The 22,341-nt window shown below is 45.1% G+C and overlaps 1 protein-coding gene across 2 annotated transcripts; it reads left to right on the top strand.

The window, feature by feature from the left end:
* Positions 1–725: 725 nt before the first annotated feature.
* pgap2 (post-GPI attachment to proteins 2) lies at positions 726–10,935 on the top strand. Of its 2 annotated transcripts, XR_006380617.1 has the most exons (7): positions 726–1,097; positions 2,708–2,876; positions 4,281–4,530; positions 5,675–5,781; positions 9,142–9,250; positions 9,337–9,611; positions 9,734–10,935. XR_006380617.1 is itself a non-coding variant. In XM_044221342.1 (6 exons), exons 2-6 carry the CDS (start codon positions 2,709–2,711, stop codon positions 9,465–9,467), a joined length of 765 nt encoding a protein of 254 aa, XP_044077277.1. In that variant the 5' UTR covers positions 726–1,097; position 2,708; the 3' UTR covers positions 9,468–10,935. The 2 variants fall into 2 exon arrangements, 1 of the variants encoding a protein (XP_044077277.1); XM_044221342.1 differs by having other exon boundaries at positions 9,337–10,935.
* Positions 10,936–22,341: the final 11,406 nt, after the last annotated feature.

Raw genomic sequence — 22,341 nt, 5'->3', positions numbered from 1 at the left:
GATTTAAAATAGATCATATTTTTGTTTCTGAGGTGATAGAAACATGATTGGACAAGCTTAGTGACACGTTGCTCAAAACATAAATTGCTATCAAACAGGACACCAAGATTCCGGAAATGTATCGACATCCAGTGTTTTATGTCAGACACAGAGATGTGGGAAGGACAACTGTAACGTGGAGAAAGAGCAAGCAAAGTGCCTGCACTGCGAGGGGAAACCACCATACGGGATCAGCACAGTGTCCAAAAAGAATTAAGGAAATAAAAATGAATAAGATCAGAGCGGAAAAGGGAAAGTCATACGCTGAAGCTGTTAAGAGAATGGAGAGGAACGGTGAAATGGTGGCAGTGCAAAAGGAAATGGAGACGAGCAAAACATCAGTATATACAAGAAGCGATTTCTGGCATTTATTGCCATGGTTATAAACTGTGCGGCTGAAATAAAGGGGAAGTCGGAAAGGATCAAGATGGTGCTGGACGCTGCAAGGAGGTTTCCTGAATGTTGTGGACACATCTGGAGAGGATCCAGATGTTACACTGAGGGAAGGAGCTGCACCAACTCAGACAGCTGGGTCCGGGTTAGAGAAGTGACTGTGGCATGGGATCACGTTGGGTGGACAATGTTTAAAGTTTAAACTGTGAAGCTGTTACAATCCAGCAGGTGGCGGTAATGCGCAATTAGGGACGCCAACCGCCATAAAACACAACAGAAGAAGAAGACTTTTATTCTGAAGGTTGTCTCGGCCGGAAGTCCCGCGCCTTGTTGTCGCTAGCCGGATGCTGCTAACAAACAGCCAGAGAATCATTAACTAACAGAAAAAACGGCACATAAAGTCTGTCAGTGACGGTAAACTGACCGGAGCCGCTGCAGAGAAGTCACACGTTTGGCTAAGAAACTTTAACTTCAACATTTCACGTTAGAGCCGACTGAAGTTCATAGCTAGCGTTAGCTAACTAGCTATGTTACGTTACCTGAGTGGTTACGGAGGCTAACCTGAGCTAACAGGATTAGCTCTTTGGGCTTTTAATACGAGCTAAAGGTGGTTAAATGGCTGCGGAGCGCAGCACCTGGTCGAGCCGGCCCGGAGAGCTGTAAAGGTGAGTGTTTCACACTGTAAACCGACATGCCTGCCCCTGTTTAAGGCTAACTGTTAGCCAAACACTGTGTGCAGAGTGACGACAGGCTTTACATCACCTGTAAAAGGTAAACACACACGTGTTCGAAACCCGCCGTTGGGTTTGGTCACGCAGAAGTCCGGTGATAACTCTGGAAGTTTTAAAGTGTACTGGGCTGGCAGCAGAGACTGGCCCCGGGCTGCAGCCGCCGCTCGGGTCTTGTGACCGGTTCTACAGTTCGGCATACAAACAATCAATATAGAAGTCTCCTCTTCCTTTCAGGGGTCACCACAGCGAATCACGTGCCTCCATCTAACCCTGTCCTCTGCGTCCTCTTCACTCGCACCAGTTAGCTTCCTGTCCTCTCTCACTACATCCATAAACCTCCTCTTTGGTCTTCCTCTAGACCTCCTGCCTGGCAGCTCCACCCTCAGCATCCTTCTACCAATATATTCACAGTCTCTCCTCTGAACACGTCCAAACCACCTCGATCTGTCCTCTCTGACTTTATCTCATCTAACACGAGCTGTCCCTCTGATGTCCTCGTTCCTGATCCTGTCCGTCCTCGTCCCTCTCCCAAAGATGAACCTCAGCATCTCCCTCCCAAAGAGAACCTCAGCATCTTAAGCTCTGCTGCCTCCAGCTCTGCCTCTTGTCTTTCCTTCAGTGCCGCTGTCTCTAAGCTGTCCAACATCGCTGGTCTCACCACTGTCTCCAACACCTGTCCTTTCATTCCTGCTGAGACTCTTTTATCACACAACACACCTGACACTTTTCTCCACCCGCTCCAACCTGCTCGCACTCGCCTCTTCACCTCTTCTCCACAGTCTCCATCGCTCTGAACCGTTGACCCTAAGTACTTAAAGTCCTGCACCTTCTTCACCTCTGCTCCCTGTGACCTCACCGTCCCACCTGGGTCCCTCTCACTGACGCACCTGTATTCTGTCTTACTGCAGCTGAGCTTCACTCCTCTGTTTTCCAGAGCAGACCTCCATCTCTCTAGATTTTCCTCCACCTGCTCCACCTGCTCTCACTACAAATCATCCACAAACATCACAGTCCATGGAGATTCCTGTCTAACCTCATCTGTCAGCCCGTCTGTCACCAGAGCAAACAGGAAGGGGCTCAGAGCCGATCCTCGATGCAGACCCACCTCCACCTTGAGCTCCTCCGTCGCACCTGCAGCACGCTGGCTTGTGCCCCCTTGTGGTTGCATTAAATAATCACTATAGAAGCAGCCGTAGGTTGTATTGATGGCTGAGCTCCTCTCCGTGTGCATCGGTGGATTACTTCTTTACGTTTGTTTACGTTAACGTGCAGGGCTGCAGCCAACGCTTACTCTCATTAATAATTCATTGGCAGATTGTTTTCTTGATTAATCGATTATTCGTTTGGTCTATAAAACGTCAGGAAACAGCTTTCTATTTGACAGTGTAAACAAAGAACTGACTAATAGTGAAAATACTGTGATAACCGACACCGCTATTGAACATGCTGCTAAGGAAGCTGTGGCCGGCAGGTGAGACACGGCAGGTGTGTTGAAGAGATCGAACGTGTGATCTTGTGTTTCTTCCTCTGTCGCGTTTGTCCAGGATGCTCCAGGGGCCGTACGGCAGCCTGGACCGGGACCGGCCCCTCATCCGGCTCCCTTTCACCAGCTTCGCCGTGGGGACGGTGCTGCTGCCTCTGACCGGCCTCGTCGCCTGCCTCGTCACTTCGCTCATCTACCACTTTGAGGACGCAACGTACACGCACTGTCTGGTAAGTCGCCACGCTGTGAAACCAAACAGCAGCGTGCAGAGCGAAGTGAACTGTCAGAGGAAACATGTCATCAGCTCCGTTTAGCGACTAACTTCAGGAACACATGACGCAAAGTAACATGGTTCTGTTTTCATTAAAGACCCAGTTAACTTCTGTTTATCAAGACCCGTCTACAGTCGCCGTGTGTTTTGGGCGGATCAGATACCCGATCTCTAAAAAGCAAAGAAGCTTTCAGATCGGATTGTTCGAACCAGGTCTGGGACTCGGCGTAAATCAGGGGTGTTCGGTTAAACCTCAAAGAGGTCCAGAGCATCGCAGCGTCGGACTCGTGTTGTGATTCGGTGCCATGTGTGTTGACGTAGTTGTGTCGGCGTCTGCGTGTCAACATCTGACAAAGTGCAAATCAGAAATATTTCAACCATATTTATTGTCAGTTTTCACTTTGAACCAGAAGGATTATAAATAATAAGTTGCTTTTAAAATAAAATACACAACCGAGAGCTTTAGAAACATGAAATAAAAAGCAGGTGGATAACGTGTTTGAAAGCTCGTGGGAAGGTGAGTCCATTCGTGATTCTCGTCTCGTGTGACGTTACTGTCCTCTGACTCACTTGTTGTCTCTCGTCTCGTCTCGCACTCACCGACTCGAGTCGCAGTGCTTATCTGAATGCGCAGATTTGATTGGCTGAGTGGCGTCACGTGAGGTGATTTACATCGCGTGCAATTGGTCTGCGAGTCTCCTGGACCGCTGAAGGCTAGAAAAAAATAGAAACGCTCCGTCAAACTGTAGTGATACTCAGATTGTAGTAATATCATTTATGGGCTGTAGTTCCGGGTCCAGATGGGACGGCGTCTGGGTCCGGACCCGGGCCGCGGTCTGCCTGTCAGCGACCTGGGAATATAAACTGAAGCGAGCCGTTTGTTCTCTGAAAGCAACGAGGAAAAGCAGCTCCGGCCATTTCTACGCATACGAACAAATGCAGTCTGATTCCCGATCAGTTGGACCGCCGAATGACCTGCGGGGTCGAGAGCGCTTCGTCTTCGGGGAACAAATCCAGGAAATGTTCCTGGGCAGTTTCTGCTTTAGAAAGATGCAGTTTGGTTTTATGTCGCGTGTCTCGTGTCTGTCTTGGTTTTCAACGTGTGGGACGTTAGTGTTGTTGACCTAACGTGTTATTCCTTGCAGTCAGTGTGTTTTTGTAGATTTAAAGATATTTTCTAGTTTTAAAAACACATTTTACGGATTTTCCAGTCTTGGTGGAGGCGCGAGCTGACAAACGGCGAGAGCACAAACCATGAAATCATCACCGAACTCTATGAAAGATAAGGAGTAAACGAGAGGGAAATCTTTAAGATCGGTGGCTAAAATAAGCGTCTGTGTGTTTTTTCCTTTTGTCCAATCAGGTGTCAAACTACCTCCCGTCCATCAGCGCCGCCATCAGCCGCGTGCCGGAGCGCTACATCTGGCGCTGCTGCATCGGCCTGCACTCTGCGCCGCGCTACCTGGTGGCCGCCGCCTATTTCAGCTTCTACCGCGGCCGCTTCGCCAAGAGGCTGCCGGAGCTGCTGCTGAGCGGGCTGGCTCTCCTCTGCAGCCTCGCCGAAAACACCGGCCTGCTGCTGCTCACATACGTGTCGTCCACCGAAACCTACAGTGAGTGCAGCCGACCCGCCAGAGACCGGCTGACCCCGGCCTCCACTCAGCGTTTCAAACAGCAGAGATTTCCCACACATAACTCTCCTCAAAACAGCAAACTGTTGTTTTTACTGTGAACTGATGACTATCCACACGTTTAGTTTTGTGATCCAGCACACAGCTCCTCCGTGAGAGAATAAAGAAAACACAATGTGCTGTGAACTTGTAAAGTAATTGATACCGGACCGCGTCTCCTTTTGAAAAGCTTATGTCGGCTACAAAAACCGTTAAAGACTTTTCTGGAAGTAATTCGTGTTTACCGAACTCTCGTACCCGTGTTTAGAAAGGCTGCAGGTCTTTTCCGTTGGTCCCCTGTCCTCCCTCACCTGGTAGAGCGAGTCCTCACCGCGGCGGCCCGGTTTGAGTCCACGTCATCCCCCCTCCCTCCCCCACATCTCCCGTCTCTCTTCAGCTGTTCGTATCAAATAAAAGCCCCAATAAATCATCTTTAGCTAATTAGGCTAATCATTAGCTAATTAGGCTAATCAACAGTTACTGTTCGTTTCCGGCTCGTTAGGGTTCGTTCGCTGTTAGCGTAACGAGCTCCGTGTGGCAGGTGTTTGGTAACTTACTCGTACCGTCTCACCTGGATTTTGTCGCTGTTACGGATCACGAGTAGAATAAAACCTCAAGTTTCAGACAGACAGGTTTGTGTGGCGTCTCGTCCACAGACGTAATTCATTATCAGAAATCAATAACAATAATTAAAAATGTTTAACTTATCGGCCAACAATATATTGTGCATCCATAGTTTTTACAGATTAACGAACCAGATACAACATGTTGATCAGCTGTAGAGGTGCAGATATTAGATTCTGGTACCTTCGGACAGAGCCAGGCTAGCGGTTTCCCCCCGTTTCCAGTCTTTATGCTAAGCTAAGCTAACCGGCTGCTGGCTGCAGCTTCGTATTTACTGTACAGACATGAGAGCGGCATCGATCTGAACATCTGACTCTCAGAGAGGAAGAGAAGACGAGGATTTCACTAAATGTGAACCTGTTTTAACTTAAAACGGATCATTTTATATTTTCTGTTCACATTTCATTTTTCTTTGAAGTTTATTACCGAACGTATTTCCAGCTCATCCTGTTTGTGTCTGCAGGTGTTCATAAAAACGGTTTCATCGTGTTCATAGCGAGCTCGCTGCTGCACATGCTCATTACATGCAGACTGTGGCAGGTGATCAGGAGACAGTATGTGAACCCAGAGGTAAACAAACCTTTATGTATTTATGTTTATATATATACACACACACACACACACACACACTTGATGTTTTTATTGTATTATATATGTACAAATACAAACAAACATCATTTAGTTTAGTTTTAATAAAACCTTCTGGTGATGCCATTATGTCTTAAGTTCGAGCAGTTTGTTTTTCATAATGAAACTTTCCGTCTTCTTTCAGGAAACAGCCCTTAAAGCATTAAAGCAGTGCAGCGTCCCTGTGGCTGCTGTGCTGTTATATATTCTATCATCAGGTTATTATTCCTCGTGCATTAATGTAAAGCAGGATGTTGCTGCTGCAGCTGGTGGAGCTGGAGCTCATGTTGAACCGGTTTGTATCGGACTGCAGCTGATGATGCTTTTCATTCTGGATCCATCTGCCGATTCTTTTCTCCGTCGATCCATCGATCGATCGATCGGTTTGGACCCAGAGCCCAAAGCGACGCCTTCAGCGTGTCGTCGTGTCCGACCGACAGTCCGAAGCTCGACGTTATTAACAAACATCACAGTTATTACAGTCGTTCAGAGGAAAAGCAGCAGATCTGCACATCTGAGGAGCTGCAGCCAGGAAGGGATTTACAGGAGAAACGACTTCAAACATCAAAACAGCTGCAGATTCATTTTCTTTGCGTGCAAAAATCTTAACTTGCAAAGTAACGAAAGCTGTCAGATAAACGTAGTGGAGTTAAAAGTACAATATTTCTTTATTAAATAAATGTACGTGGTTACAACTTCCACCGGTCAGTTTCTACCTGCTGGGAAGCTAACGCTAGCTAGCAGCTGCCTGCAGATATCAAGAAACACAGAGAGCAGCAGATCAGTTAGTCTGCAGACTTCATCTGCGCTGAAACGGGTCGTTACAGAGGACGTCTGTGCTCGACTGAAGCTCAGAACGAGCCTGACGACCAGCTGAAAGCTGAAACACAAACCGACATGAAGACGCTTCAGTGTTTGACAGTCGGGAAGGAGCAGAAACCTGGCGACGTACAAGAGTTTATTCTCTCGCCACAGTTCAGTTTGTTTTTCCTCCACTTCACTTCCTGCTCGCTATTCTTCTTCTGTTGTTTATTTAGAGGTATGACTCGCTCAGGTGACTCACAAGTGACTCAATCTGCAGCCAAAAAGTCCTGCGTTGAAGTCCGACAGGTGCTGCGCCAGCCAGCACACCAGCCCTCCTGCTGTTTGAAGCAGTGCTGAGTTTCCACCTGCAGGGGGCGCCGCAGAGCTACACATCCACCGCACCAGCACAGAAAACACTGTCAGCAGAGCAGGGAGAATCTAAGAGGGTCCTGAACCCTGAACGAATGGTTTAGGAGGTTCTAGTGGTCCTTGAAGAGTTTCCAGGGGTCCGTAATAATTTCAAAGGCGCTTTTATTGTTGTATTGATATTTTATGAGGTGCTTGGAGTCTTTGAAGCATGTTTGTGGTACTTAAAGTGGCTCAAGGAGTGCTAAAGGAAGATCCTGAGGTCTTTGAGGAGGTTTTGGGGTCCTTGACAATGTGTCGTGAAATGCAAGTTCAGTCTCTTTCCCACGCACAGGTCATTAAAACCAGCAGGAACCTGACGTCGCGGTGTTAGTCTTGCGTCTGTTACTCTGCAGTTTAGCTTCTCTTCTGTCTGAACGTTATTTTGGTGCTTCCCTGTTTCAGTAACAGCACAGAAATGTGTCACTCGGTGACGTCGGCAGTTTAAGCAGAACTCCAGTCTTCGCATCATGTGACAGCTGAGCTTCCAGGAAACCTTCACCAGCTGATTGAAGGGAAACTCCTCCCGTTTTAATATTTTATATTCTCAGAGTCCCCACGCATCCTGGAGAAGTTGTTAAAGTGACTCAGTGAAGAAGCAAGAACGCAGAGTCATGCGTGTGTTCGCTCGGCATGTCTGGCTGTTATTTTCAGTATATGAATGGAGGAGAGTGAGAAGCATGTTGAGACTTAGTCATGTTAAAAAATGCACTGATCGTGTAAAACAACAACAAAAAGCTAATATTAATGGATTTGTCGCTCCTGTTCTGCTTTCCATCTTCTGTTTGGGATAATCACTTTTTGCTCAGAACATGTTTTCCTACAACTTGAGCCCGTCTGTGAGCCCGTCTGTGAGCCCGTCTGTCAGCCCGTCTGTTAGCCGTCTGTCAGCCCGTCTGTTAGCCCGTCTGTCAGCCCGTCTGTCAGCCCGTCTGTTAGCCGTCTGTCAGCCCGTCTGTTAGCCCGTCTGTTAGCCGCCTGTCAGCCCGCCTGTGAGCCCGTCTGTCAGCCGCCTGTTAGTCCGTCTGTTAGCCGCCTGCTGTCAGCCGCCTGTTAGTCCGTCTGTTAGCCGTCTGTTAGCCCGTCTGTCAGCCGTCTGTTAGCCGTCTGTTAGCCCGTCTGTGAGCCCGTCTGTTAGCCCGTCTGTCAGCCGTCTGTTAGCCGTCTGTTAGCCCGTCTGTCAGTCCGTCTGTTAGCCGTCTGTTAGCCCGTCTGTCAGTCCGTCTGTTAAGCCGTCTGTCAGCCGTCTGTTAGCCGTCTGTTAGCCCGTCTGTCAGTCCGTCTGTTAGCCCGTCTGTTAGCCCGTCTGTCAGCCGTCTGTTAGCCGTCTGTTAGCCCGTCTGTCAGTCCGTCTGTTAGCCCGTCTGTTAGCCCGTCTGTTAGCCCGTCTGTCAGCCCGTCTGTTAGCCCGTCTGTCAGCCGTCTGTTAGTCCGTCTGTTAGCCGTCTGTGAGCCTGAATGTGTCCACGTTTAGTCACTGTCCCATTAAAGCAGCCGAACCAGCAGTCAGCAGCTCCTGTCTGCAGTGGACCCGTGGACGGACAGACAGCTGTCTCTGGATCACTGTGAGACTGAAGGAAACTTAGAAACAGCAGGATTCTCAGGCAGGTTCTGCAGCCGCTTTCTTCTCTGGCGTCTCAGCTGGTTTCTGGAGGTTTATTCTGGACGGACGTCAGGGACGATGACGTCCTCTGGACGTGCGAGTCGCGCTGAACGACTCGACGTGAGTTTCATGTCTGAGAGTTCAGACCTGACGGAGTTAGGACTCTGAGGAGGTTTCTGATGCTAAATGCTGCGTTCAGGCGTTCAGTGTAATTTGTTGGTTGTTACAGACCCAAAGCATCACCAGATCGGTTTTACAGCTGAAACGATTAGTTGAGAAAATAATCGGCAGATTCATTGATAATGAAAATAACTTAGTTGCGGCTCTAAACTGTTTAATATCTGGAGACATCAAGATATAAAGGTTCTGAATACATAAAACATACATACATACATTCATAAAAACCTGATTGTCATGACCACAGTCGTGTTTCTCATCACATCACTGTTTTCTATAAACAAATACATTTGAATTCTCTCCGTGTCTCTCAGGAGAGGACATCGTATCGCTGGAAGGTGCGTCTCTTCGTGTTTAACGTCATCTGCTGCGTGGCTGCCGCTTACTTCTTCAGACGCCACAACAAGTTCTGTGAAACGGGAGGTGAGCGTCGGAGTCCTGCTGTGATTGTCTGCAGGATGATTCTCTCAGTTATTCACTTCCTGTCTCTGTCTCTCTCCGTCCTCCAGTCTACACCCTGTTCGCCCTCTTTGAGTACCTGGTGGTCTTCTCCAACATGGCCTTCCACATGACGGCCTTCTGGGACTTTGGGAGCAAAGAGGTGATCGTGGCCACGCCGCCTGAAGACAAACGTTACTGAGCAGCGGCCTTACCTGTTGACTTTTTTTTTGTTTTTTTTAAAGTGGGACACCAGGAAATTAATTTAAACTTTGTGACATGTGAACACATGACATGCAGCCTCATGAACATTATGTGAGAAGTGATGCTGATGTCAGCACTGCAGGTGAGATTAAACCTTTTACCAACAACACCTGTGACAGCAGCTGTCTTTATGCTAAGCTAGCTGTCTGCAGGCTGTACAGACATGAAGACTTCCTCTTCGTGTTTTGTATTTTTTCCTCCCAGGCGATGAAATCGGAAACCTCCCCAGCGTCGGTGCCCGTCACAGAGCTTCAGCTCATCCTGCTGTTAAACTGTTAGTCAGCAGCAGCAGCAGCATCTGCGCTGTGTTGTAGACGGAGGAGGTTATTTACTGTCAGCTGTCGCTCATCAACACTAAACTGGACTCGCGTGCTCGCTGCTCGTTGTTGCCTGAAACAGGACGGAAAACACACAGCCAGCCTGTTCAACAGCTGCTTCTTTTTCTTCGTGTTTACAACGTTAACAGTCTGTAACTAGCAGCTCCACGAGGCTGCAATGTTTATGAAGAAGAGGGGTTTCACCGACTAGTCCACTACTAAAACTTATTATTAGTCAACTAGTCCTGGATAAGATTTAGTTAATGTGTAAATCACTGATGTCCGTATATATTTACATAGTTACAGTACAATAAGTCAGGTGGGTCTACAGAGATGCATATGCATAATATTACCTTAGTTACTTTACCAGCGAAAACTATGATTTGTTGACCTTTTTTTTTTTTTACAACACTAGACTAAAACTGAATCAAAAGTAAGGTTTGAAAACAAGAACTATGACGAAATGTTTTACATTTTTCACCAACAAATAAAAACAAAACGATGATGTGAAAGACGGACAAGTGAACTAATTACTGTTTTAATGCAAAGTCTTATTCAAGGACCTGCAGAATCACACACTGCAGCTCCTGATTGGTCAAATAGTTTCCTCCAGCAGCCACTAATATCTCTTGTTCAGAAGTTGATTTATCTGTTTGACCTTCTGCCGTTAATAAGAAGCATCTTACATTCAGTAACGTGTCTGTCAGGAAAGTTATCTGATGATTTATGAACTAAATTCCTCAACAATCCACTGAGTTCGACAGGAAGCAGCAACAAAACAGCTGAGACGTGAAAACATGCTAACATAACATGTGCATGTGTTTCATAATAAATGCATTTGAATGTGAAGGTATTTTATTGTGAAACAACCACAGGAAATGCTAGTGCTAACGGACAGTTGACTCATCACTTTGTTTAAATTGAAATTAGATTTACATTTTTTTTTTGTCAGGAAGGCGGTTTGAATCATTGCACGGATGATCTTCATCACCTCTTTGACAATCATGTATCTATCAATCAATCAATCAATCAATCTACCAGAATGTAAAATCTTGCGACTAATAAACATTAGCAGTGGTGAAACCTTAATTACTGTCTGTTGTTAATTGTATCAGGAGTGAAGCTAGTTTGTCCTGATGGTGGCGCTGAAGGAAAGGAAAGGTGTTGCCTAAATCAAAAGGGTTCATCTTGTACCTTTTCAGGACATCTCGGACTCATCTCAGTCACTTTCATCAGACTTTGTGGTAACGTTCAACTCAAAGCACAGTGTGTATTTGTATTAGCTCATTGACATGCTAAGCTTAGCATGTTACCATCCCTATAGTATGGATATCAACATGCTAACCTTAGCCACCATGTTAACATTCTAATGATTAGCATGTGTACAGTTAACATGCTAACATTCGGCCATCTGGTATTCACTAGAAGAAAATCAAGAACAACGTCCTGATCCAGAGTCAGTGGATATTCAGAAACTCATGAAGAAGTCGTGCTGATGACACCTGGCTGCTGTTCATGTATCACCCTGAGTGTCTGAGCGTTCACATGTTTCAGCTCGTGATAATAATAAACAAAAACTACATTTGCCTTCCTGTCTTTCTCTCAACTACTTCAGCTCGATTTGTGTCTATCAGTCAGCGGTCGGAGGGAAGTGCTGACGCAGCAGAAGACAGAGCTCCTCCCTCCCCATGTAGTCTCTGCTCAGCCTCTCAGTCGGGGCTGGACCGGCCGTCTGGCACCGGACACTTCCCGGCCTTTGGGCTCAGGCCTTCATTAACAGCGCGTCTGCAAACACAGAGCACCAAAATTATACAAAAACAAGAGCGAGAGATGCGTCGTCGGCCCACTTTGATTACGCACCAGTGTGGCTGCCGACCCACTGCGGTTGGGCATTACATCTGTCAGCCTGCCTCTCCCAGCCAATTACTGTTGGACCAGCTGACTCTTTTTACCTGGGCCCCGCCCCTTTCCCTTCTCTGGTGACATCACATGAATAACCAGGAGTGGAGCAAGATGGACAAATACAAAGAGAGAAAATGTAAAGGTGGTGCTGAAAAGCTGAGAGAGAAGAGGCTGAAGTCCCATGAGGCTGATGCAGCCAAATGTTTTAAATTAACAAATTATTCATTTGGCGCCATTACCTGTCAATCATCTCAGCCCAGTGAGCCTGAGGGCAGCAGAGAGAGCAGCCCAGTGAGCCCAGTGAGCCCAGTGAGCCTGAGGGCAGCAGAGAGAGCAGCCCAGTGAGCCTGAAGGCAGCAGAGACAGCAGCCCAGTGAGCCTGAAGGCAGCGGAGAGAGCAGCCCAGTGAGCCCAGTGAGCCTGAAGGCAGCACAGAGAGCAGCCCAGTGAGCCCAGTGAGCCTGAAGGCAGCAGAGAGAGCAGCCCAGTGAGCCCAGTGAGCCTGAAGGCAGCGGAGAGAGCAGCCCAGTGAGCCTGAAGGCAGCAGAGAGAGCAGCCCAGTGAGCCTGAAGGCAGCACAGAGAGCAGCCCAGTGAGCCCAGTGAGCCTGAAGGCAGCACAGAGAGCAGCCCAGTGAGCCCAGTGAGCCTGAAGGCAGCGGAGAGAGCAGCCCAGTGAGCCCAGTGAGCCTGAAGGCAGCGGAGAGAGCAGCCCAGTGAGCCCAGTGAGCCTGAAGGCAGCACAGAGAGCAGCCCAGTGAGCCCAGTGAGCCTGAAGGCAGCGGAGAGAGCAGCCCAGTGAGCCCAGTGAGCCTGAAGGCAGCACAGAGAGCAGCCCAGTGAGCCTGAAGGCAGCGGAGAGAGCAGCCCAGTGAGCCCAGTGACACCAGTTCAACTTTTGGTCAAGGTTCTGCAGCTGGAGCAGTACGACAGAAGACAACAGGGATAAGATAAGCAGGGTTTGGGTTTAGTTAGCTGGCTGTTGAGCTATATCGGCGCCTTTTGTTGAAACATGTTCAACTTTTCGTAAAGTCGATGTGCTCGTTAATGTCACTTTTTTTAATGTCCCGCCCCATCCCGGCTGTGATTGGGCGGGACATTAAAAAAAGGTTGACGTGCTGCAGTAAAGTTTCAAATGTTGAACCCGTTCTGCATGAATGTTTCTGATTATTGACAAACCACCAGTGTGGACATTTTTTCTTGCCCAAGGATTTAATGAAGGAACATTAAACTGTTGTATTGTCCAATAGGAATTAATATTATTCTAGAGGTATATAGTATACTATTACATGAATATACTAACATAAAATAATGAATGTATTCATACTATACCAACAGTATAGTATTAACAATTTACTAAATATTATATAGTTCTAAATATAAACATTGTTTAATAATCTTATTGAAGTGTGGCTTGGGGACGTGTTCGGTGGGCCGGTCCGAGTCAACAAGTCCAGGGCCGGCTACAGTGTTACTGGGAGCACCGGCCGGGAGAGTTCCCACAGTACAGCGTTTATTTCCAACAGTCAGGCCACTAAAACGCAACGCAGTACAGCTCCGTGCACTCAGAAGTTAAAGTAAAGTAAAAGTTTTAAAAGGTATTCACTCAAATTGGTGACTTCCCCATCGTATCACAGCTGGCAGCTCAGTTTGCGCCTCACGTGAGCGTGCAGGATTATAAAACTAACTTTGTTGGAAAACAAGTCCTGGACATTAAAAGGTGTCAGAAAGCAGCTGAATGTCTTTACAGACGACACGATGTCCCTCATGATGATGATGATGATGATGAAACTGAAGTGCTGAGGTCTCTGCGGGTCACAGACCTCCTGCCCGGCTGCCTCCTCCCCCATCGAGTCCCACCAGGTGACAGCGCCCCGCAGGTGTGCCTTAATACAAATTACCATTCCCACTAAAATCGAGACTCATGTCGCAATATCTGTCGAAATAATTGCAATATGATTTTTTGCATATCGTTCAGATCGTTCAGTTCTACTGGACGGAGCATTTTGTTTGTCATAAAATTTGGCAGATGATAATTTCTAATGTGGCCTTTGTAGCTTTTTTCAATTATTGTTGATTATTGAATTTAGAAGTTTTTCACTGAAGAGAAATAAAATATCAGTTCAGTCAGATTAGTTTCTTATCAATTGTTTAAAATATGGCTTTTTAAAAATTAGTTTGATACATTAAATACAGTATTTATCGATTGAAGCGTGACCCCAGACTCAACGATTTCAGGGCTAAGCTCCAAATCTCCATTGACCCTGAAACCGGCCCGGATCAAACTGTCATTTTATTCTGTAACACACTGCATCTGTTTCCTGTCTGTCCGTCCTGGGGCAGGGAACCTGGCGCCTACATTACCCACAATGCAACTCGAGTGCCAACAGTTATAGATATTCTGGTGTGTGCGCAGGTAGTTTAGATGTTTCATAAACAGGTAACACATCAGACCACCTCAGTCAGCCATGCAGCTCAACGTAACGTTAGTATCTAAACTTTTCTGAAGGTGATAAGTGGAGTTTCTTCTGGTGACGAGTGTTTCCTCGTTCACTCGATGTCGACTCTACGCGTTATTTATTCTGGGCGTCGGAGTCGCTGACAAACTGTTTATTTTTAGGATTTCTCAGGAAGACGGTGTCGTCCCTCATTCGTCCAGGAGTGTTTTCTATCGTAGAAAAGGTTTCAGTCGTAGTCGTCTGGACGCTGTTTTCAGAATCAAGACGTTTCGGCTCCCATCCGGAAGTCATTCTCGATTGTGAAAATGGTCTGAGAACAATTTAAGCTACTCTGTGATTACTGAAGCCCCGCCCTCAGGGAGGAGTCTACCTGAGTATCTGTAATCGATTACTGATTACTGGGCCATCAAGGAAACAATTAGGTCAGTTTCAGGTGAAACTAGCTAATTAACAGATACTACGACTGAAACCTTTTCTATGATTTCTCAGGAAGTTTTAACATTATTCAACTGTTTGACTCGCTCAGGCTCGTTTTACTGTCAAATCACTTTTCCTGAGCGCACAAATACACCAGCTTCTGTCCCGCTGTGTGTTTGTAGTCCAATCTTAATTATAACCCTGTGTATCTACTGATGCTGAAGCAGTTAACGCCGGGCCACACCGCCTACCTCTACCTGAACAGCGTTGCTGCCGGCAGCCTTGTCTTTCTACACTGAGTTTGCCTTTGATATTGGCCACCAGTAACAGAATGTTTCATTCATTATACATTTCATTTATATTTAGTTTAGACAGAAAAAAGTCCAGAGGAGTGTGCTCAGGTGTAAAAAATAATACTGTTTTCAGGTCTGGGACATTGAAACTGTAGTGAAAGGTGTAATGTTGCTGGTATGATGTCTAAATGACTGTCAACAGGTCATCTTTACTGTTTTTGTTTGCGCGCATCGTACAGAAAAAATAGGTGCGATGCTGAATCAGCTTTTACTAAATTCCTAAATGTTATTGAATTAGTTCGCAAAGTGCTTCCGATTGGCTAACATGTAGTGCACAAACAGTATAACTGGATTTCTAACAAAGTCGCAAACCAGATGGAGAGACGTGGCAGGTGAGGAACATGAAGCGTCAGAAAATCAAAACAAAGACGCTGCAGCAGGTCGCAGTCAAAAAAACCCCCAGGAAGGAACGAGTTTAACAAGGAGAACAGAGGAAATCTGACGGATCCAGCCCTTTATTTTTAATATGCAACCAAACCCGCTCCGGTTTCAAGCAAAGTCACTTGGAGCACCGTTTCCTAATCGCGCACCGAATGTTGGTTTCTGGTGTTTTTAAGGTGAAAGTGAGTCCTGCCAGTGTGGCTCCCGCGGAAGAAGCAGTGAAGAGTTAAAGGTTTACGGCGTCATCAGGTTCAACACACACTTCTTACACATTTAGAGGTGCTGATAATTCTTTACAACGGTCTTTGCTCATTGTTCTCAACCTTTTTTTGACTCGTCACCCCTAAAAAGAAATCCGTGTCTACGAGCTTTAAAGCCACTGTTAGAATAAAACAGAGATTTTCAAGAATAGTTAAATATTTAAAGTTCAAGACATGCCATACTATTACAAAGAGTAAAGAGAAGTTGTAATATTTTGAGAGTAAACTTTTCAAGGAAATATTTTCAGAATAAAATTTACAAGATGTTGATTTTAATACTGATACTGCAGTCCGTCAGTCGTGTGAAGGATGTGAACGACCTGAAGTTAGTTTACAATAAGCACGTTATTGTCACAGATTTTAGGATGTTGAAATGAAGTGAAACCAGTTCCATCGTGTCTGAGTCAATAACTGGACGTGTGTTGAAGCACAGCAGAGATTTGGTTTCCTGCAGGAAGCACGAGTTCACCTTTTTATCCTGTTGAGACCTGAACGCTGACGAATCTGATTATTCAGTCTAATTTTTTCATGCTTTTGTTGTAGGAACCGATCTTTACTTCAGCGCAAGGGTTTTCAAAGTCTGGCACTGTGCCCCAAGACAAAATCGAGACACCTGCGTCCCCCCACACCAACACCATCCACCACCCTCCGGTCGCAAGTTAAAGTACTTTGAGGAAGTAATATAAGAACCGTGTTGATGAGCACACAAAAATACTGAAAAAGCTCATGTTCATTTGTAACTGCTGTTATTGTGTTTGGGGGACAGACATGCTCTAATTTTTGGAACTACAGTTCCCATATTTGGGAATGTAAACAGGAAGTAGAATGTTGTCGTGGACTCAGTGAGTTACGCTGTGTGTGTGTGTGTGTGTGTGTGTGTGTGTGTGTGTGTGCTCAGGCAGGTTCTGCAGGTTTCTTCTCTGGCGTCTCAGCTGGTTTCTGGAGGTTTATTCTGGACGGACGTCAGAGACGATGACGTCCTCTGGACGCGCGAGTCGCTCTGAACGACTCGACGTGAGTTTCAGGTCTGAGAGTTCAGACCTGACGGAGTCACGACTCTGAGGAGGAGGAGGTTTATGTGAAATTGCGGCGATCGGGCACTAAGTTTCTTAAAGTATCTTGATCTCCTCCATCAGCTGTGAGTCGCTGCTGCAGCTCCGCCCGCTGACGGTGTTGGTGAGCGGTCACACCAAACTACAGTAACTGACTTCCTACTTGATATTAAAATATAAATTATGAAAAGACAAAAAAACAAAGGCATCAGAAACACGGAGGAGAAAACGTGTAGCTCAGCTGACCAACCAGAGCTTTCGTGCTCGCCACGCTGCCTCGCCGTCGCAGCCACGCGTAGTCTGGGTGTCTGTCCCCCACTTTGGTCCACGCTGAAATATCTCGACGGCTCTTGGATTGATTGTGATGAAGTTTGGTACAGACATTCGTGCTCCCCAGAGGACGAGTCCTACCTGCAGAACTATCAGCCTCAGCTGCACTCTGTGTTTACTGCTGGTTAGCTGATGCTAGCATGCTAACACGCTTAACTGAGATGGTGAACACGCTATAAACATTATATTGCTGCTAGCAGTTAGCTCAAAGCACCGCCGTGTCGGAGTAACAGCCTCACAGAGCTGAATCAATAAGAGCATTGATAAGCAGTATCGGTATTGACACCTGTTGATAAATTCAGGCTCTCGTGCACCATGAAGCCGGCTCACTGTCTAACTGGGAACACTGGGGAGTCCGTGCACCAGCACCAGTCAGCTGTGTGTGTTTGCTGCAAAGTGAGGACTTTTTGGCCGGTCCTCACAACTTCAAAGGGCTGTTTGAAGGTTCAGACCTGGTTTGAAGGTTAAGGTTAGGAAACACACACTGCGACGTCACACTTCTTCTTCTTCTCTTGTTTTTCTGCTGACTCGGGTAACTTGGTTTCGATGCGTGTGAAGTGAAAACACCTTCAGCGAGTCATAAACGCTGACTCAGAATCTGTCCGTCATCCTGCCGTCGGAACATTTCGCACTTCGGTCTGCGAGTCACGTGAAAAGCGCAGAGTGGCGCTGCAGCTGGTAAAGCGAGTGCGTCGTCTCCGCCGCAGCAGCGTGGCGCACAGACTCTGCTGTAGGCCACCTGTTACATTTCACAGCTGCGAAAATGAACTCTTTTATGATCTCACACACTGTGGTGAAGGTTAGTGAACGATAGTGGTTAAAAAAAACTATGTTGACTGTTGGTAGGAAACAGGAAGTGAACTGCGGTCTCTGGGGTTAAAGTCAGATGTTTAGCTGACCACCTCCCTCGGTGGATGTTTTGTCTCTATAGCAACGAAACCTGACTTCGTGTTTTGCTCCAAGAGTCACAGTCGATCGGTTTGTAAAACTGGTGAAAACGGTGAGAAACGCCGTCACGACGACCCAGAGCCCAAAGCGACGCCTTCAGCGCGTCGTCGTGTCCGACCGACAGTCCGAAGCTCGACGTTATTAACAAACATCACAGTTATTACAGTCGTTCAGAGGAAAAGCAGCAGATCTGCACATCTGAGGAGCTGCAGCCAGGAAGGGATTTACAGGAGAAACCATCAAAACAGTTGATTAATCTTCTGTGAGCCGACTGATCGATTCAGCTGAACTCGTATAAACTGTCGGGAGTTTCATTTATAACATCAGATTTTATAAACTCTTCGTTTTATGTGCAAAAATCTTAGTTTGTAAAGTAACTAAAGCCGTCAGATGAATGTGGTGAAGTAGAGGCACGAGCAGAAAATACTCAGGTACAAATTTAAAGTACTTTACTTTAGTAAATGCACTTAGTTGCAAGTAGAAATTACTTTGATAAATTGAAGAAATATTCAAAATTTCTCGCTTAAAGAAATCTGAATCTGGTGTCACAGTAACAGCTGTAAAACAAGTGATAAAATAATCGAATCATTGTGAAACGAAAGCTGCGAGTCCGTCTCTCGTCATTACCGGATGATGGGACACCAGTCATTCTGGTCAAACGTGGAGAACAAGAGCACGTTTGCAGCGTTGTTGTGTAAATGTGGCCTCCGAGTCGTGACGGTACTCTGCAGGAGACGAGGGACAGGAAGAGGAAGTGGCTCCCGCCTCGGAGGAGACGCTCCGCAGGAAAAGTCCACATCCTGAAACGCCGCGGCTCAGTCTCTGACTTCACAAAGTCCAGCTACACAAACTGCTTCTTCAGCTTCCAGTCAAAAGTCCGCTCCAGTTCTTCGGTCCGGTTCAGACGTTCAGAGAGTTTCTGCTTTTCAGAGGGAACTCTTGTTCCTCTTCCTCACTACGACGGTGTAGTCCCTCATTCGTCTTCCTCACTACGTTTATCTGACTCTGAAGAGTCACAGTTCACTCTGAACAGCGGATAAACGTGGCTGTTGTCCGGTAAAACACTCGTATCTACAAAATGTTCTCATGTCGTGAAAGAACTCGGGCCTCGGGCCTGAAAACGGCGTGCACCGTTTCGCGGCGGTTTCCGGGCTGAGCGACGTGTTTGCTGAGAGCGGTGTGTGACGGGCTTTGAGGCACGTCCTCTCGTTTGGTGGGCGTGTCAGAGGTGTTACCCAATCAGCAGCGACGTGTATATAAACGCCGCCGTGTTTAAAAGGCTCCGCCGTTTCCGTTGAAATAAGTCTTGCTATGTTTTGTCGGGGCTGAACTCGGCCCCGTGTTTAGATTTGCGTCTGAGGGCCGAGGGGTCCGGGCAGAATTATAATGTCTTCTTATGAATTAACTTTTAAATGTTGTACATAAATAAGCTACAATAAAAAATAAAAAAACAGAATGTAATGTAAACTTAATATCCAGTTCACACTACCAGTGTGATGTCATGATGGCCGGCTTTTACCAGCTCAGTGTGAAATGTGACTTTTGATGAAGGAACGTTATAACTGTTACTGTGTGTTTGTGGCTGTATATTTGCTAACGTTTGTCAGACTCTGTGATCAATACTTTGGTGATTGGTTCTGGTGTGTTTAGTGTCAGTGTGAGCTGCAGAAAATGCATCACGTTATTACGCTTATTGCTTTTAAGGGGAAAAAATCAAACCGGTGTCCGGAGTCTCTCTTCATGATCGTGCGTTGCTGATCAATAATACTGATTACATCCTGTCTGTTAGTTTGTTATGAGTGAAGCTTTGCCGTCATCTAATAGGAGCGTCATGTACTAACATTGATGTTGCTAATTTAATATTGAACTTCTATTTGCTAACATTCCTTTTTATGCTAACGTTCCCTTTTTTATGCTAACGTTCCTTTTTTATGCTAACGTTCCTTTTTTTATGCTAATATTCTTTTTTTATGCTAACGTTCCTTTTTTATGCTAACGTTCCTTTTTATGCTCACGTTCTTTTTTTATGCTAACGTTCCTTTTTTTATGCTAACGTTCTTTTTTTATGCTAACGTTCCCTTTTTTATGCTAACATTCCTTTTTTATGCTAACGTTCTTTTTTTATGCTAACGTTCTTTTTTTATGCTAACGTTCTTTTTTATGCTAACGTTCCTTTTTTATGCTAACGTTCCTTTTTTATGCTCACGTTCTTTTTTTATGCTAACGTTCTTTTTTATGCTTACGTTCCTTTCTTTATGCTAACGCTCCTTTCTTTATGCTAACGTTCCTTTTTTATGCTAACGTTCTTTTTTATGCTAACGCTCTTTTTTATGCTAATGTTCTTTTTTATGCTAACGTTCCTTTTTTATGCTCACGTTCCTTTCTTTATGCTAACGTTCCTTTCTTTATGCTAATGTTACTTTTTTATGCTCACATTACTTTTTTTATGCTAACATTCCTTTCGTTATGCTAATGTTCCTTTCTTTATGCTAACGTTCCTTTCGTTATGCTAACGTTCCTTTTTTATGCTAACATTCCTTTTTTATGCTAACGTTCTTTTTTATGCTCACGTTCCTTTCTTTATGCTAACGTTCCTTTTGTTATGCTAATGTTACTTTTTTATGCTCACATTACTTTTTTATGCTCACATTCTTTTTTTATGCTAACGTTCTTTTTTTATGCTAACGTTCCTTTTTTATGCTTACGTTCCTTTCTTTATGCTAACGTTCCTTTCTTTATGCTAACGTTCCTTTTTTATGCTAACATTCTTTTTTTATGCTAACATTCTTTTTTTATGCTAACGTTCTTTTTTATGCTAACGTTCTTTTTTTATGCTAACGTTCTTTTTTATGCTAACGTTCCTTTTTTATGCTAACGTTCCTTTTTTATGCTAACATTCTTTTTTATGCTAACGTTCCTTTTTTATGCTCACGTTCCTTTCTTTATGCTAACGTTCCTTTCTTTATGCTAATGTTACTTTTTTATGCTAATGTTACTTTTTTATGCTCACATTACTTTTTTTATGCTAACATTCCTTTCGTTATGCTAACGTTCCTTTCTTTATGCTAACGTTCCTTTCGTTATGCTAACGTTCCTTTTTTATGCTAACATTCCTTTTTTATGCTAACGTTCTTTTTTATGCTCACGTTCCTTTCTTTATGCTAACGTTCCTTTCGTTATGCTAATGTTACTTTTTTATGCTCACATTACTTTTTTTATGCTAACGTTCCTTTCGTTATGCTAATGTTCCTTTTTTATGCTAACGTTCGTTTATGCTAACGTTCCTTTCGTTATGCTCACATTACTTTTTTATAACGTTACTTTTTTATGCTAACATTCCTTTCGTTATGCTCACATTACTTTTTTATGCTAACATTCCTTTTTATGCTAACATTCCTTTTTTATGCTAACATTCCTTTTTTATGCTAACGTTACTTTTTAATGCTAACGTGTTACTGTAAGGGTGGGGCTTCTGTGTTTTTAACCCATGCTGCCCCTTGATGAGTTGGGACACAGTTAATTTCTACCGTAGAGCTTCGTGTAGTTCGCGTGAGCGTAATCACTCATGTTAGCTAACGCCACAGTTTTAGTCGTGAATCTACAGTTTTATGCATCTGGCCCCTTGAAGCTCCACCATGTGAACTTCTTCTTAATTGCCTTATATGGAATTGATTAGAGCTGAAATAATTAAGCGATTAGTAGATTGACAAAAAATGTATATGCATTTTTGATAATCAATGAATCGTTAAAGTAATTGTTTAAGCAAAAATACCAAACATTCACTGGCTACAGCTTTTTCTTAGTTTTCTTAGTCTTCTACATTAATAAACTGAATATCTGCATTTTCTAACTGTTTTTGTGAGTGGTAAGATGAGATCCTTTGAGAGTACAACAGGTGTGTTTGTGATTTGATTATTTTGTTATCTGACACCTTAACAGTCCTTTCGTCGTTTGGGGAAGTTGTTTGTCTGCTGGTCATTTATTAAACTCACTTCCCCCAACTTCATTTTCCTGAACAACCAAACAGCTTCACAGCACAGCAGCAGCAGCACAGAGACATCAGACAGTCCCGAACCTTCATCTCAGATCAGTTTTGAATATTAAATCTTATTTGCTGGTTGAATGTTGGCTGATTTAGGGAACGTGCTTCATCGTTCACGCTCCCCTCAGGATGAACTGTAATAACTCTGCTGATCCTCTGACTTCCCATCTAGCGCCACCATCAGGTCGACACGTTAACGTGTCCGACACTTTGGTTTCTGACCGAACACCTGCAGAGCTGCTGACGCTCCCATCAGCCTCAGCTGCACTCTGTGTTTACTGCTAACTAGCTAATGTTAGCATGCTAACACGCTAAATAAAGATAGTACACATTATACCTGCTAAATGTCAAC

This window comes from Siniperca chuatsi, linkage group LG14 (assembly GCF_020085105.1).
Source record: "Siniperca chuatsi isolate FFG_IHB_CAS linkage group LG14, ASM2008510v1, whole genome shotgun sequence".
NCBI classification, from domain to species: Eukaryota; Metazoa; Chordata; class Actinopteri; order Centrarchiformes; family Sinipercidae; genus Siniperca; species Siniperca chuatsi.
The sequence above is the reverse complement of the archived record's forward strand: the minus strand, read 5'-3'. Positions and strand labels throughout refer to the sequence as shown.